At 38.3% G+C, this 18273-nt stretch overlaps 1 protein-coding gene across 1 annotated transcript in view; it reads right to left on the bottom strand.

The window, feature by feature from the left end:
- ptprq (protein tyrosine phosphatase receptor type Q) overlaps positions 1-18273 on the bottom strand; it is a 167236-nt gene that overhangs the window by 135614 nt on the left and 13349 nt on the right. Inside the window, exons 8-14 of the mRNA XM_073059606.1 lie at positions 15071-15361; positions 13578-13862; positions 12522-12794; positions 8521-8781; positions 5699-5829; positions 5334-5463; positions 2397-2550 (exon numbers count right to left, since the gene is read on the bottom strand). Of these exons, the coding sequence (XP_072915707.1) occupies positions 2397-2550; positions 5334-5463; positions 5699-5829; positions 8521-8781; positions 12522-12794; positions 13578-13862; positions 15071-15361 (1525 nt within the window). The remainder of the gene's footprint in view (positions 1-2396; positions 2551-5333; positions 5464-5698; positions 5830-8520; positions 8782-12521; positions 12795-13577; positions 13863-15070; positions 15362-18273) is intronic.

Below are 18273 nucleotides of genomic sequence, written 5' to 3'. Positions count from 1 at the left end.
GCAAAATTGAAACATCAGCATCATACTGGTTCAGAGAGTTAAGTTATTAGATTTGCTCTGTCTTATACTTGACTATAAGAGATTACCAGATGATCTATTAAGCTATTTCAGATATTTAAAATACCTCATAGCATAAACAGGGAAAAACTGTTTCTAAAAGGCTCTAATCTTCATATCAGCACTAAGTCATTGGAGGGCAGAATAAAAATCCTAGATTAAGTAAAAAATATTTACAGAAGCCTAAGAAGGAGGGTGGTTTGGCTTTGCCAAACCTGAGGTTTTACTATTTGGCAGTTAATATTCGATATTTAATATTTTAGACACAAGAATCGATTATAGTATCTTGCCCACAATGGGTAAATTTGGAATGTAAATCTGTACAAGACTTCTCATTTTTTTTTATTTTAGGATCTTTGCTTCCTTTTGCTTTATCTAAATTGAATAAACAAATAAACAATCCTATAGTTAAACATACATTACGAATATGGTTTCAATTTCATAAATTCTTTGACTTGAATAAGTTTATCTTATCAAGCCCTATTATATCTAACTTTTTTTTCGGCCCTCTTTTATGGATCAAGCCTTTGTATTATGGAAAACAAAAGGTATAACATGTTTTCGTGATTTTTTTTAGACAATAGTTTTATGTCCTTTGAACAGCTATCTAATAAATATAATTTGCCTAAAACTCATTTTTTTAGATACTTGCAAGTTAGAAATTTCTTGAATAACATGTTACAGTTTTTTCCGAAATTATGTCCAATGGACATTATGGAAAAAATTTTAGCTCTGAATCCTTGCCAGAAGAGTTTAGTGGCCATCATTTATAATATGATCATGAAAACACAGCCAGAAGTATCAGGAAAAATTAAGAAGGAATGGGAAAAAGAACTTCATTGTCTTATACCCACTGAGCAGTGGGAAAAATTTTTACAATTAGTCAATTCTTCTTCTATTTGTGCTAAACATGCCCTAATACAATTTAAGGTTGTACATAGGGTTCATATGTCTAAGGATAAACTTGCTCGATTTTATTCTTATATTAATCCAACCTGTGACAGATGTCATTCTGAAGTTGCTTCATTGACTCACATGTTTTGGTCTTGCCCCTGCTTGCAAAATTATTGGAAAGATATTTTTGGTATTATTTCAAAAGTTCTGAATATTAAATTGCAACTGCATCCTATTACTGCAATTTTTGGTTTACCAATGGTGGATAATAGTTGTTTATCCCCCTCAGCTCAGCGGATGATTGCATTCGTTACGTTAATGGCTAGAAGATCTATCCTATTGAATTGGAAAGAAATTAATCTTCCAACCATATTTCAGTGGTTTTCTCAAGCTATTTCTTATTTGAGTTTAGAAAAAATTATAAGTGTTGTCTTTGACCCTTCAATTAAATTTGAAGAAACTTGGAGACCATTTATTCAACATTTTCATATGAGCTAAACTGACTTTTCCTAAACCTTACTTTTATTATCCTTAATTATTTGGATGGAGGCACGGAGTTATTGACGCTGCTCTGTATATTTGACATAATACAATGGCCCATGTTGGTTAGGTTTTTTTTGGAGGTTTTTTTTTCTTATTTACTCCTTTTTTCGTAATCACTATGAGTTTGGGAGGTTATTATATATCAATTATCATCTATTTGTATTTATACTTTAACCTATTAATTATGTATTCTCAATCTCTCTGTATCTGTTTCTCTTATGTTTGTTTAAAATTAATAAAAAGATATAAAAAGAAAGAAAAAGAAAAGTCACTGGAGGACAATATCAGGAAGTACATCTGCACACAGGAAGTGGTGGAAGTCAACGTCCATCCCGATATGTAAATTGAGGATAGGTCAATTGAAGGTTTTGAAACTAAAATTGATGGTTGTTTGTCAGCAAAATTATTATGCTTTCTAGTCAAGACAAGCAGACTTAAAGTAGGGAATCAACTGTGATAGAACTGAATGGCAAATTAAACTCAAAGACACAGGCAATCACACTCTTACGTTGTGGACAAATGCATCAACCAATTTCTGCAAACAACAGGTATTAAATGGTATTGATATAGTCTGGTAGTATTTATAGGAAGATGAACTTTGACATTCCTTCCAACAGAGCATGTCATTCATATCTTTGGATCATTAACACCCTCTTGGATCAGCAGAGACCTTCACAAATACATCATTATGTTATGATGAACAGGCATAGCGCTTGAGCATCGATTTACAAAGAAGAGTAATTTGATTAATCACATTGTAGTGTTAAAATTTCCATAAAGTATAAAATGAAATGCCTATTTTTATCTGATTGATTTAATTGCAATCATCTAAGAAAGTAACTTGATTCACAATTATATATCTTATAGAATCATAACTTTCAAAATAGCATTAAATATCTTACCGTGAATGAGTAAAAGGAATTTCAACAACCTGATGCATAACTTTGCTGGCAAGTGTAAGATTAAACCCATCAAATACACCAACAGGTTCTGTCCAGCTCAGCATTAATGAATATGAAGACTTGTTATAATTTAGATTCTCCACGGGACTTGGCACTAAAATGGCAAAGATGAACAATGATTATTGGCTAATATGAATTCACCAAAATTACAATTAAACTTTGTTTATTTTTAAAATCATTATGGATTTGTTAAGAATAATTCCTTTTCTAATGATAGGGTTGTTATCGCCGGGGTGATAAGCTTTCATCATCTTTTAAATGTTCCCAATGGTATGCGTCTCAGATAGCCTCTAACAACCAAGTCCAGCTCCTGGCCTTCAAGTGTAGCTTAGCTACTAAGCCCGGCAGGAGCAGGGACAAATGCATTTTACTGTTGCCTTAAAACCAGTTGCTTCCGGCTCATCGGCCGTGGTTGGAAGCTCATTTAGGAGAAGGAAAGCTCAAACTTCTGCTGCCTTGCACCTATATCCAATCATGGGGAAGACTTTGGGGGTAAAACCACAAGGAAAAATCCAGCGCTGAAGAGCCCAAGGCAGTCCTATGTTGAGCTCCACACTGACTGGCAACTGCTGTGGCACCAATGATGCCAAACAGCGTCAGCTTCTGCTATTCCTTTGGATTCATCAGAGAATGGAGAGGGGGAGACTGCTAGATCTTCATATCGTACTGTCCTAGCTTGCGTATCATATAGACAGCTAGGACGCAAGATCCATGGTCAACCCCAACCAATAGAGGGCCACAGTAATAGAGCTGTAAATTCCATATATGTTCAGAAACAACCAAATAGCAGCCATATTTAACAGGGAAACTAGATATACTAGCCTACTTCGGAAAAGGAAATTGTTTAATACAAATTCTGAAAATGCTGAGGATGGCTGTACTTAATAAGCTAAATGATAATTTATCACTCCAGCTTTGTTACACAGGACGCCTGAACGATATCTCAGTTGAGATTGAAGTAATGATATAAGAACACAGCCATTTTATACAGAAGGAACCAGGCCGATGATTGTATACGTTAGAGCTTTAATAAACCAACATCACCACAACATATTGCATACGATCAAAATGAAGTAGGTAACTAATAACCATGGCAGATCTTAGCACATTTTTTTAATGCATCTGCTGCCTTCAACTCAATATTCAAACTAAACTGTTTGATCAGAATTGCTATCCACTGCACTCCAAACCTACACCAACGCAAAGTTCTATCCAGAATGTCATGCTTCAGCTGAAATTTCCACTCCATTTCATCAGCAAGGAAGTCTTAGCCAGCATTTAACATCATATTCCTCAGCTAATCTGGGTGGACATGAATACCCTATCTGGTTTCGTGTTTAATCCCATGGTATGCTTCAAACTAAAATCTTATTTATATATATATATATTAAATTTAACTATTTATCTTGGATTCCACCATAGAGTTAGCTTGTTTAATTTTCAAATTCTCGCAGTCTAAAGGCACAATTTTTACACCTCAAGAATTGACTTTTTTGATTCCTCTTTCTCAAATGAATTGTCTGTCTTCATTACAACCACACTATTTTTAAAACTTCCAGCTGCCTATATTCCATTCCAGCCAAGTTCATCCTTAAACAACTTAACTTACAGACTTCTTAAATTGTCAAAGTAAACAGAAAGCAACTCTTCACTCAATGTCACACACAAAATATGAGAGGAACTACATCAATGGAAAGGAATAAACAGTCAATGTTTCAAGCCAAGATTCTTCATCAGGACTGAAAAGGAAGAGGGAAGAAGCCAGATTAAGGTGCAGAATCTTCTGTCTGGTAGCCTCCAACCCAATGGCACGAACATCGATGTCTTTAACTTCTGGTAATTTGTCTCCCAACCCCCTTCTCTCTTTTGCATTTGTAATTCTGGCTCCCCACTTATCCCTTCTCTTCTCCTCACCTACCCATCATCTCGTTCAGATGTCCCCCCTCCTTCCCTTTCTCCATGGTCCACTCTCTTCTCCTATCCACCTTTCACCCCATAGCTTCTCACTTCATTCTTCCCCACCCACCCACTTCCCCCTCACCTGACTTCACCGATCACCTGCCAGCATGGTAGCATCATCTTCCCCCTTCTCTCTAACTTGTTACCTTGGCTTCTCCAGTCTTTTACAGTCCTGATGAAGAGTCACCTGTTTATTCCCATCCATAGACGCTACCTGACCTGCTGAGTTACTCCAGCATTTTGTGTGTTGCTCTGGATACCCAGCATCTACAAAATACAATGAAAAGTAGTAGATTTGGCCCAGTATATTACGGGTAAAATCCTCCCAGTCATTGAGCACATCTACATGAAATGTTGTCGAAGGAAAGCAGCATCCTTTCATCAAAGGTCCTCACCACCCAGGCCATGTTCTTTTCTCACTGCAGCTATCAAGTAGAAGGTACAAGAGCCTCAGCACTCACTCCATCAGGTTCAAGAACAGTTAGTAACCCTAAACCATCAGGCTCTTGAACAGATAGGGTTAACTACACTCATTTAAGGACATATTTCATGCCTGTTATTTATTACTATTTACTTATATTCGCACTTGCACAGTTTGTTGTCCGTTGATCCTGTTTACAGTTACTGTTCTATAGATTTGCTAAGTATGCCCGCAGAAAAAGAATCTCAGGGTTGTATGTGGTGACATATATGTACTCTGATAATAAATTTTATTTTGAACTTTGAACTGTAGAATCTCCTGCTTATGATCTCTCAATAATTTTAAGTTTAGAAAAAAATGTAGAGATCAGTTAAGAATGAAAGAAAAATCTATAAGCTAAGAGCTTCTCAGCAGTTTATACATTTCAACTACTTTACTCAAGTTAACAGAGAGAAAAATATAATGCAAAGTATTAAAAAAACAAAATGAAACTTAACATGTGCGTATTAATTGTTTCACAGGAATGCTATCTTGATAGTTTTCCTTTTCTGTCCGTAGTGAAATATTATACAGTTTTCCTGGAGTCAATTTTGTAAATACCACAAATTCTTGTTTAACCTTTTGAACCTGAAACAAATAAATCAATATTTTTTTTTATTTTTAATTCAATGTTAACAAAGCTGGAAGATCTTTTAATCACATTTGCCAAAAAAAAAGCTCTATTAGTTTAACTACATAGTCTACTTCTGTCTTTTCCAAACTGAAATTGACAATCTGCAGAACTACATATTAAATTTGTTACATGCCATGTTACATATACTGTGTGATGTATGTTTAAATGCACTGAGTAGACTGAGGTTACCACAAGCTGCTTGCCACAATTTAAACACAGCACTTCATATTGGTTGAAATGTCCTTCTGCTTTATCCCACACTAACTCCAGTGATGTTTCTGTGACCGTCCCTTCACGTAAATTAGTGGGAGGTACCAAATCTGGAATATGAAGAGAATCAATAACACCGTAAGTTATTGTTTCAGCTTATAGGGAAGAAATACCATTATAGGTGTAATAAACATGCAAGATTTCATGGCAGATAAGACTTGGAGAAAAGATATTTCCCATTCAGAAAAAGAGTTCTAATTTTAGTCACTTTATCTTGAAAGATTTATTGATGGAAATTAATGAACAGCAAGTGAATTGGAATTGGAAGTGGCAAGACGACTACATGAGGTTCTCACATGATGAAATGTACATTCTGAAAATCAGACCAGAGGGTCTGCAATTTCAATAGGAGAACAATGAGTGCCAATGCTCAACATAGAAAAATGCTTTATCATGGAAAATTCTTTTCCCTGTGGTCAGTCTCCCCAGAAGACTGAGTGTGAAAATTAAACAGAGTGTGAAAAGGAGAAGGCTGGGAAATGGGGTTGAGAAGGAGGAAAAAAAGGATGAGCTAAGATTGAAAGGCGGAGCAGACTCGATGGGCCAAATGGCCTAATTCTGCTCCTATATCTTATGGCCTTACGGAAACAAAGCACAGACATTTTCATGTATCAGAGTCAGAATCAGAGTTAATATCACTGGCACATATTGTGGAATTTGTCAACTTTACAGCAGCAGTACAATGAAATACATGATAAATAAATAGAGAAAAATACTGATTTACATTAAATATATATATAAATAGTTAACTTCAAAAGAAATTAAAAGAGCAGTGAGGTAGTGTTCATGGGTTCAATATCCATTCATGAGTTGGATGGCAGAAAGGAAGAAGCTGTTGCTGAATCACTGGGAGTGTGTCCTTTCAAGCTTCTGTACCTCCTTCCCAATGGTAACAATGAGAAAAGGGAATATCCTGGGTAGTGGGGGTCCTTAATGATGGACACTGCCTTCCTAAGATACCACTCCTTGAAGATGTCCACAATCAGCTCTTTGGTCTTGCTGACATTCAGTGCAAGGTTGTTGCTGTGATACCACTCAACAAACAGGTGTATATCACTCCTGTACACCCTCTCGTCACCATCTGAAATTCTGCCAACAATTGCTTCATAATTTCAGAATTTAAATGTGCATTGCACAGTACTGTATTTGTCAACAAGGAGAGTGAGTTTGTAAATCTGGCGGGAGCAAAGGATGTTGGGACTATTGAGGGTGGAGTGCCGCAGGAGGAGCGCGGGAGCAGAGAAGAGGTGCCGGGGCAGGGGGTGGTGTGGATGCTGACACACCCAGCCCTGAGACAACATTTGATTCCAAACATTGGTTTATTGATCTTAACAGAATGTCTCTCTCGTGCTTCTTGTTCTTTCCCTTTCCCAACCATGATTCCCCTCTCCCTGCCTCCTTCCCACTCTCAGTCCACAACAGAGACCCATATCAGAATCAGGTTTATCATCACTCGCACATGTCATGAAATTTGTTCTTTTTCTAGCAGCAGTACAATGCGATACGTAAAATTACCACAGTAATGTGCAGAAGTCAGGCACCAAAGCTCCATACTATATATGCGCCTAATATATGTGCCTACTATATATTTGCACAGTACTGTACATACTTCAACATCAAGTTTCTATAACGGACCTGTTAATGAATCTTTTTTGCCAATGCATGGGCATCAACTACTGCAACAGATCAGAAGCACTCACTACATGTTCTTTTATTAAGTTCCCTTTCACTTTAAACCAGAGCGCACACACACATCTAATTCCAACTCTAGTTATCAGACTTGTCTCCTATTTGACCATTATGTTTAAATACATATTATTACTGAAATATTTCTGGGCAGCAAGTTTGAAAATCTCTAAGTATAAGGTCATCAACTATATGTGGATCTATTGTCATTTCTAAGTCAAAGCTAAAACAAAAAATCCTAGTCGACAAGGCCAGAAAATAATTGCTAAACTTTTTAATTCACAGTAGAAACTTTTATTTCAAGTGTCAACTATATTTCTAACTCTATTTTATCATCTTCTGTTTATAGCAAAAAGAGAAGGCCTATGAATATCTTATTCCTTATCCCTATTGCCTGAGATTTTCTAAAATAATGGATGTGAAATGTTATAATTATTCATTTTAAGGAAAGAGCATCAAAATTTATGTTGTGAACTTAGTATTTCAATAATACTTGAGTGATCATGTGTGTGTGTGTGTGGGTGTGTGTGTGTATGTTTAATTAAATATTCTTGTTCATTTAATTAAATAATTAGTTTTGAGTTGTTTGTGTCAGCCTGAAAGAACAGAATCAGTCACCAAGGAATAGAGTTCATAAACAGAATCAAATGTTTAATTTATTTTGCACCTTAGAACTCGCATTTGGTTTACTGTAAATACAGCCAGTAGCCACTTTATAAGATACATCTGCTCTTTAATCTAAAAATATGTAATTTGCATACATCATCACACTACCACATGATACATGTGCATCTCGCTTAAAGTAAACTCAAAGTTAAACCCACATTTCGGACTTGCGTGGCTTATTTTGAGCTAGTTTAATGTTGTGAAGTTACAAGCAGATTAGCTTGTTAGTAATTCTACCAATTTTCTCATACCCCTTCTTGATAAACACAATCCTTTCAAACACTGAAAATTCATCAAAAATTGTGAAGTGAGAATTACAAATGAGTGCAAGATGAATTTAAAGTCATGTTTGTTATGGATGTGTGGACATTGCTACTTTTAATACTCACGGGTTTTCACAGCAGGAACTCTGTACACTTTGCTCTTCATGTTGCCACTGTTTGAATACACAGCAAATTTATATTCTTCACCAGGGATCAATTTTTCTATTGTTATATTAACATCTCTCCTAAATGTAGCCATTCTTTTAACTTCATCTCCATATATAACGATGACTTCATCAAATATGCCAGTTTTTGGCATTCTGACATACAGTACTGTTGAGTGGGTCTGAACATCAATAGGAAAGACAATCTCAACTGGTAGTGGCCCTGAAAAAAATGATAATGCTGTTATTTTATAAAATGAGTTGTCTAAATGAGGAAATACATAGCATACATGAATGGGATATGGGAAGGGAGGTTATTACTGAAATAAAAAGTGTCATTTTTGCATTGGAGACTAAAAGGACAGTGAAGGATCAAATAATGGTCTAGAGCATATATGTCAAACTCAAGGCCCGTGGGCCAAATCCGGCCTGCGGTGGAATTATCTTTGGCTCGCGAGATACTATCTAATTACTATTAAAGCTGGCCCCAGTAATCGAAGCGCCTATGGCGTATGATATGGCTAATGCTAAGTTTATTCAGGTACCAGGTTTTCAGGGTTTTTAGTGTTTATTCGGCAGTCTTCTTCATAAGAAACGGAATTTGTAAAGTGAAACACTTTGTAGTTATAACAGAGACTGAGACACATGAGAGCAGGCTGAAAAAACGGAGGCAACGAAAGCTGCGTTCGCACGCGTCCGACTGATCCGGCCCGCATGAAGCTGCATTTTGCTCAATCTGGCCCGTGACCTAAAATGAGTTTGACACCCCTGGTCTAGAGTTATGAGTTGTCTGTGTCAGCCTGAAAGAAGAGCCCAATCAGTCACCAAGGAACAGAGTTCATTAACACAACCAAATGTTTAATTTCTTTTGCACCTTAATACTCACTTTTGGTTTACCATAAATACAGTCAGTAGCCACTTTATAAGATACACCTGCTCTTTAATGCAAATATGTAGTCAGGCACTCATGTGGCAGCAACTCAATGCATAAAATCATGTGTATCATGACCGAGAGGTTCAGTTATTGTTCAGACCAAACACCAGAATGGGGAAGAACTAAGTAACTTCGACAGTGGAATGATTGTTAGTGACAGAAGGCATGGTTTGAGTATCTGAGAAACTGCTGATCTTCTGGGATTTTCACACAAAACAGCCTTTAGAGTTTACAGAGAATAACAGGAGAAGCAAAAAAAAAAACAATTCAGTAAGTGGCAGTTCTGTGGGTGAAAACGCCTTGTTGGTGAGAGAGGTCAGAGGAGAATGGCCAGACTGGTTCTAATTGACAGGAAAGGACTGTAACTCAAATAACCACACATTACAACAGTGGTGAGCAAAAAATGCACAATTCATCAAACCTTGTGGATGGTCTACACAGCAGAATACCAGGAATAGGGGGTATCTAATAAAGTGGCCAATGAGTGTTCTTAAGGCAAACCAAATGTGAGTTTTAAGATGCAAAATAAATCAAACAGCTAGAAGAACTCAGCAGGATGGCAACATTTGTGGAGGCAGCTACAGGTGGTGAATCCAGATTGGGGGGGGGGGGTTCATATGGGCAGACTTGATGAGGGGGAGATATGGAGCTGGGAGACAGAGGTTGGTAGGTAATAGGGAACAACTGAGAAAAGGGAGCAGATGAATCCAGGTGGAGGATGTGCGAAACTACAGGGGGAAGGGTGTGACAGAGATGGAGGCTCGTATTTGATAAGTAAGAGAGGTGGTGAGTAAGTAGATAAAGGAAGGTTAATGGTTATGTGGAACCAGTAGGTGGAAGAGATGGATAACCCATTAGGTAAGGTGTGGGGGTGAAAGCAGATGGAACCAGCAGCAAGGAGCAGAATGAAACTGGGTGCTCGGTTGGGGAGTGAAGATAGGTGGGAGAACCTGGGTAGATAACAGAAAGGAGCACACGGGGTGTGTGTTATCTGAAATTGGAAAATTCAATGTTTATACCATTGGGTTGTTCAATCCCCAACCGAATTTGAGTGCTGTTCCTCTGGTGTGCATTTCTCACCATGGTGAGGGCCAGACAGGTGAGTGTTAGAAGAGAGTTGAAACAGCTTGCTCAGCGTTTCCCTGCTCATTTAACATTTTTTTCTGCTCTGTTATACCCTACAAATTAATGTCAACTGCCTTGATTCTATGAAATATTTTTAAACGTTCTTACTACATTTTCAAGTAAATGCAGTAACATATTCTAAAGGGATTGGACAGGCTAGATGCAGGAAGATTGTTTCCAATGTTGGGGAAGTACAGAACGAGGGGTCGCAGTTTAAGGATAAAGGGGAAGCCTTTTAGGACGGAGATGAGGAAAAACTTCTTCACACAGAGAAGTGGGATTCTCTGCCACAGGAAACAGTTGAGGCCAGTTCATTGGCTATATTTAAGAGGAAGTTAGATATGGCCCTTGTGGCTAAAGGGATCAGGGGGTATGGAGAGAAAGCAGGTACAGGGTTCCGAGTTGGATGATCAGCCATGATCATACTGAATGGTGGTGCAGGCTCGAAGGGCCGAATGGCCTACTCCTGCACCTATTTTCTATGTTTCTATTTCTATGTTCTTAAGATATGTTAAATTATCGAATTTTAGGTTTACAGTGTCTGGCATTTATAGAATACTAGAAACACAACAGCAAGAAGAATTTGGATACTATCTTCATGCTCTTCTTATTCACCAAACTGATATTCTCTCTCCTAATCTCACTCCCCTAAACTACATACTGATTTCTTATCCTCCTTTCTTGGATATTGAAAATGCTTCTACCTCTTCAGTATTGTACCATTTTCTTTCATCATGATTCTCCTCAACTAAACTATCCCTGGTCACAGACTAGCTCCAATGTCTTTACCTCTGTAAAATACTTCAATATGTTATAGTCTCCAAAATGCTTCCCAGACCTTGGGGCCGCATGGTAGCACAGTAATTAACACAATGCTTTACAGTACCAGCAACCTGGGTTCAATTCTCCTGTGTTCTCTGGTGCTCCTGTTTCCTCCCACAGTCTAAAGATGTACTGCGTGGTAGGTTAATTGATCATTGTCAGGTTAGGGTTAAATCAGGAATTGCTGGGTGGCCTGGCTTGAAGGGTTGAAAGGGTTTATTCCATGCTGTATCTCTCTCAATCAATCAATAAACATAAATAAGACAAGATAGATAAAGGGATAAATAAATAAATGGGCTCTTAGTATGAATTCCTACAGTTTACTTCTCCTGTCAGAGCACCAATTTGACACTTTTCACGGTCATTAGCAACACCCATTGTGTTAGTGGCAAAGAAAAAATCTACCCACATCATTCTACCCAATTTTGCTGCAGTTTTGGACAGGAATGAACAAATTATCATCCCCCAGTGCTTTCTCTTTATTTTGTACTATTATTAACTGGGACCACTTTTACCTGTTTGTGAGATTGTTCTAAAAAAAAGGAGTTACAAGCATCTGTTTCTTTTTTTAAAAACAAAATAATAAGCATGATGGTCAATTCATCTTGATGATCTCAGTTGCTGAGCTCTCCTAATTGATACCAACAAAGGCTTGCTGGATGACTGAACATCCATGGAAGTTTCTATGAGTATTTGGAAACATTGCACTTGGCACTAACCTCGCTGGAAATTTGAACAATCAGGCAAGTCCAACCTCAAAGCTGTTCCACATGCCTTGCAGATGATGGATCAATCCAGATAAATAATTTATTTTTTCTTCCTTCATCACCAGCCAGCTGCTCTACCTAGACTCCACCAGTGTGCCCCTGTTGTAATCAGCATACCGTGGTTTCGTAGTACCCAGTGTCCCTCAGCAGTTAGAATACTGAAAAACTCTTTACTTTTAAGGCAACCGCGAAACAGAGCACTCTTCATTTTCTTCAGATTTGTTAATTTCCTGCCACAGTGCAGCAGGAGACAAGGAAAATCAATAATGTCAGAAAATCCTCTCAAATAAATTATAAATAGATTCTCTCACTCACTTGTTGTCTGTGTGATACATTCTGGCTTGCTTCTCTTCCCATTCTTTACTGCCATCACCTCAATGTCATATGTGACTCCAGGGATCATGAAATCAAATTGAAAGAGTGTTGCATTTATTACTGAATACTCTTTTACTTCACCGCTTTTATTACTCATTTGTATTCGAAGGTGGTATTCGTCGCATCCTTCCAGTGGAGACTCCCAATGTACAATGATTCTTTTCTCCCAAACTTCTGCATTATCAATGTAAATACTGACTGGAGAGCTGGGATCTAAAGTCACAATGTACAGCACAAAATTACAGAAACACAAGTGTAAGAATAGTTCCAAAGCTCAAATACTAAAGACTTCATTTGAGTCAGGTTTATCTATTCGATTTGAATACTAATGTCAGAGTCATAGAAAAGTATAGCCCAGTAATATGCTCTTTGGCCCATCGAGTCCATAACAAACCATTTCAACTGCCTCCCCTATCAACTTTGTACCCCTCCATATCCCTGCCACCCCTGCTATCTAAACAACTGGTAGCTCATTCCACACTTCCACAATCCTCTGACTGAAAAAGTTTCCCCTCATGTTCCCCTTAAACTTTTCACCTTTCACCCTTAACCCATGACCTCTAGTTGTATCCCCACCCAATCTCAGTGGAAAAAACCTGCTTCCTTTTACCCTATCCATACCCCTCATAATTCTGTATACCTCTCTCAAATCTCCTCTCAATCTTCTACGCTCCAAGGAATAAAATCCTAGCCTATTCAATCTTTCCTTATAACTCAGGTCCACCAGATCCAGCAACATCCTTGTAAATATTCTCTGCACTCATTCGACCTTGTTTACATCTTTCCTGTAGGCAGGTGACCAAAACTGCACACAGCACTCTAAATTAGGCCTCACCAACGTCAATCGCAATTACTTCAATGTTGTGTTAAATGATCTTAAGTTACAAGTAGAGGTGAATTACATGCTACATGTGAAAAAGATCTAGATTGACAGCAGAGTGAAACTACGTTAATGTAAATTCAGGTCCTTTTGTTTGAAAATAGATCTCTCTCTACCTGTTATTGCAAATAATGGTCCTTCAGCACAACTCAGTGACCCTCCCTCCGTCACTGCTTGGACATAGACTTCGTAAGATTGGAATGGCTTAAGGTTCCTAAGTACCACAGAGGTCTTATCTCCGGGAACGTCTTCAGTTACGAGATCGCTTGATTTAAATGGCGTAACACTGATGAGGTAATGATGAAAGGATTCAGATGGTGATTCCTCTGGTGCAACCCAGAACAATTGTAGTGAAGAGGATGTTACCGCTCCAGCTGTAATATTTCGGGGTGGATTTGGCCCTGTTTAAGATCAAATGTATAAATTTGGAAATTAAACAAATATCTAAGGATAAGGCAACAGGGTATCAACTGAGCATCTGATTTTGCATCAGAAAGCATTTTTAAAAATTACAAAATCAAACAACATAATTTAGAACTTAAATATAAGGAACACCAAATGTTCATTCTATTTCTATTCCATTAGGCAGATGTTGTTTTAATGTCTTTACTTATTGTTATTCCAAAAGAATAACTTGCTAAAATAAACTCTGGTCTGGCCTACAATGATCCTACCCTTGCTTTACAGACACCACCAGCATCAGTTCTAGAGCCGCGCTAAATATTTGCAGCTACAGCCCAATTTTTACAGCACCATCTCCAGTGGTTTTCGGCCTCTTATCTTAGAGAGGATGTGCTGACACTGGGGAGGGTTCAAAGGAGGTTCACAAAAATGATTCCAGGATTGAAGAGCTTATCATATAAAGAGTTTGATGGCTCTGGAACTGTATTCACTAGAATTAAGAAGAATGAGGGGTTGAAACCTATTAAGTGTTGAAAGGCCTTGATGGAGTGGGTGTGCAGAGGATGTTTCCTATGATGGGAGAGTCTAAGACCAGACAGCACACCCTCAGGTTAGAGGGGCGTCCTTTTAGAATGGAGATGAGGAGGTTTCTCTTTAGTCAGAGAGTGGTAAATCTGTGGAATTTGTTGCTACAGGCGGCTGTGGAGGCTAAGTTTTTATGTATATTTAAGGCAGAGAATGCTAGATTGTTGACTGGTCAGGGCATGAAGGGATACGGGGAGAGAGCAGGATACTAGGGCTGAGAGGGCAAATAGATCAGGCATGATGAAATGGCAGACCATACTTGATGGGCCAAATGGCCTAATTCTGCTCCTATATCTTATGATTTTATTAACATGCTTCCACAAGGCACTGCAGGTGATGAGTGCCAACTGGGCTGCAATTTACACTCTTTTCAAACGTCTCTGATTTCCAAAGTGGAAATATTAAATTACAAGAATGCATTAAAGATTTGTGTTGAAATGTATTTCACATGTCATTGCTTGGAAGTAACAAAATACCTGTAGTTTTGAGAATCAGAACTGTTTTAATATTATAATCTTCTGTAATTAATATTAAAGCATTATCTTCTATAGTCAGTGCAAAAAATGATACTGCTAATTGTATTACATTATCTACTATCAGTGTAACACCAAAAAAAACTTACTTGTTTTCACACTCAGAATAGGACTAACCATTCTCTGCATACCCATATTATCTCTCATCATTATTGCAAAGTAGTAGTGGTGACCAGGTTTCAGCCCAGATATGACTGCCTTAGTCTCATTTGGTAATATTTTACTGCAATTTTGCTTTTCTGCATCAGAATTTGGTCGGTACCAAATAAATAACTCAGATGTTGTGGAGAACAAGTCCTGTAGATCATCCCAGATGATAGTTGCCTCGTTTTCATTAACATCTTCTGATTTTAGTTTAATTGTCCTGGGGAGAACTAAGACTGAAAAACAACACATTTAAAATTAAAGACAAGAGTTCTCAGATGCCGGAAGTTCAGAGCAATGCACACAAAATGCTGAAGAAACTCAGCAGGTCAGGCAGCATCTATGGAAATGAATAAGCAGTCGACATTTCAGACCAAGACCCTTTGTCAGGACTGGAAAGGAAGGGCAAGATGCCAGAATAAAAAGGAGGGAGGAGGGGAAGGAGAACAAGCTAGAAGGTGATCGGTAAGGCCAGGTGGGTTGGGAGGAGGGATGAAGTAAGAGGCAGGGAAGTGATGATTAGAAAGGCCTGGGACTGGAGAAGAAAGAATTGAATAGGAGAGGAGAATGACCATGGGAGGAAGGGAAACAGAAGGGGCACCAGAGGGAGGTGACTGCATTAGTGCTGCTTCATGCTGAAATCGTCAATTTCATCAACTTTACATCCAACTTTCGCCCTGCCCTTAAATTCACATGGTCCATTTCTGACACCTCCCTCCCCTTTCTCAATCTTTCTGTCTGTTTAAAAGACAAGAAAATCTGCTATCCTGGAAATACGAACAACACACCCAAAATGCTGGAGGAACCCAGCAGGCCAGGCACACCCAGAGTGTGAATCATCATGGCAGAAGAGGCGGCTCTGGCCCAACATGTTGGAATGGGAATGGGATAGGAATTAAAATGGTTGGCCTCTGGGAAATTTGCTTTTGGTGGACGGAGCAAAGGTGTTCTACAAAACAGTCCCCCAATTTATGTCAGTTCTTAAAAGCGGCCGCACAGGAAGAACCAGATACAATAGACAACATCAACAGATTCGTAGATGAGTGTCGCCTCACCTGGAAGGACAGATGAAAAGAAAGCATTGGTGCTCAATGAAGCAGTCAGCTGTGAGTCTGTTGGGGTCATCTACTGCATCCGGTGCTCCCGGTGTGGCCCCCTTTATATCGGTGAGACCCAATGGAGATTGGGAGACCATTTTGCCGAGCACCTATGCTCCCTCTGCAAGAAAATGCTGGATCTCCCAGAAGCCACCCACTTCCAATTCTGCTTCCCATTCTCATTCCAATCTGTCAGTCCTTGGACTCCTCTACTGCAGCAATGAGGCCACACCAGAGCATCTGGGTAGCCTCCAACCTGATGGCATGAACATCAGTTTCTCAAACCTGGTAATTGTCCCTCCTTTTAGCATTCCCATTCCTGTTTCCCTCTCTCACCTCATCTCCTAACTTGCCTATTACCTCCCTCTTTCCTTTCTTCCATGGTCTTCTACCCTCTCCTATCAGCTTCCCCCTTCCCCAGCCCTATATCTCTTTTACCTATCATCTTCCCAGCCCTCCGCCTCTTAATGGTTTTACCTATCACCTACCACTTTGTACTTCTTCCTCCCACCTTTGTGCTCTAACTTCTCATCTTTTTTTCCAGTCCAGATAAAGGGACTTGGCCTGAAACGTCAACTCTTGACTCATTTCTATGGATGCTGCCTGGCCTGCTGAGTTCCTCCAGCATTTTTATGTGTGTTGTTTTCTGTCTGCATCTCTGGAAACAAATTGTCTACCAGTACCTTTTATAAACCTACTGATTCCCAATGCTATCTTGACTTTACCTCTTCCAACCCCACCTCCTGTAAAAATGTTCTTTTCTAGGACTTTAGGGTTGTCCTCCTCCTTCAGAGAATAAGGTTTTCCTTCCTCGACTATTGATGCTGCCCTCACCTGCATCTCCTCCATTTCCAAGACATCCATGCTCACCTCATCCTTCCACCACGTTAACACCCTATTGCCCCATGAGACTCTGCATCCAACACATCATTCTGCTCAACTTCTTCTATCTTCAATGGGTTCCAACCACCAAACTCATCTTTACCTCCACAACCCCCTCCACAAAATAATGCAATCCCCTACAATGTATACCTACTGTACATATATATCACACATCGGAATAATACCTATAAACTGCAGTATTGTATCACCTCATCAGAATTAAAGCAGATCACTTCCATACTATAATCTAACATGTCCAAAGAAGTCACTAAGTATAAATATATCAATAACTGGTTCAACAACAAAGAAGCACCTTTAACATCAATGTTAAAGAGTATTTAATTAAAAACTCAAGTTACTCAACAAACTTAAAAACACCCGGATATTCTTTGTAAATGGTTTCCCGAGTTATATTCTTGGAAAGAATTCAGCAAGAAGTAGAAGCAAAAGTTAAGTTTGGAAAGAGCAATGTTTTCAACTACTACTTATGGCTCCAAACTCAGGAAATTTAAAGTTATTAATAGAGAAACCACTGCCAAGCCAATTCAACTACCAAAGTCTTTTAATCCTTCCAACGCCATTGTAAATATAAAATAACAAATTATCACTTAAATAATTTTTCATTATATACAAACTTGAGTCTTCACTCTTATGAGGATTAAATACAAACAAACTTTGCTTCATATAAAATTAAGAGATTATGAATTTCAAATGATGAACAGCTGGTCCCATAATAAAGACAAAAAAGACAACAAAAGGGTGAGAGGTGGATTGTGGTTTTGCTGGACTTGAACAAGGTTATGGTAAGGATTTGAAGTTTTACTTCTAATGGTTAAATTTATTTAAAGTAATAATTTAATCACACTGTCTAGGATTCAATTATTTGCTGCAATTTTCTGATCCTGAAAATTCCTGATATTGTACAGAAAATAACTGAAAAATATTCTACTATTATACAAAGTATAATCTATGGAGATATTTTCTATATCTATTTATATTCATATAGAAAATGATGCCTTCCACCATAGTATCTTTCCAGAATACTCCATGATGTGATTTTAGACAATGAAGCAAAAAATTAAATAATTTTGTCTCAACGCTGTTCATGCACCAGTTTGAAATAATCTTTGAAAAGCTGAATCTGCATAATAATTGCTTCAACATGACTT

The sequence above is a fragment of the Hemitrygon akajei genome, chromosome 10 (assembly GCF_048418815.1).
Source record: "Hemitrygon akajei chromosome 10, sHemAka1.3, whole genome shotgun sequence".
Taxonomy (NCBI): domain Eukaryota; kingdom Metazoa; phylum Chordata; class Chondrichthyes; order Myliobatiformes; family Dasyatidae; genus Hemitrygon; species Hemitrygon akajei.
This window is presented reverse-complemented; position numbering and strand designations above follow the sequence as displayed.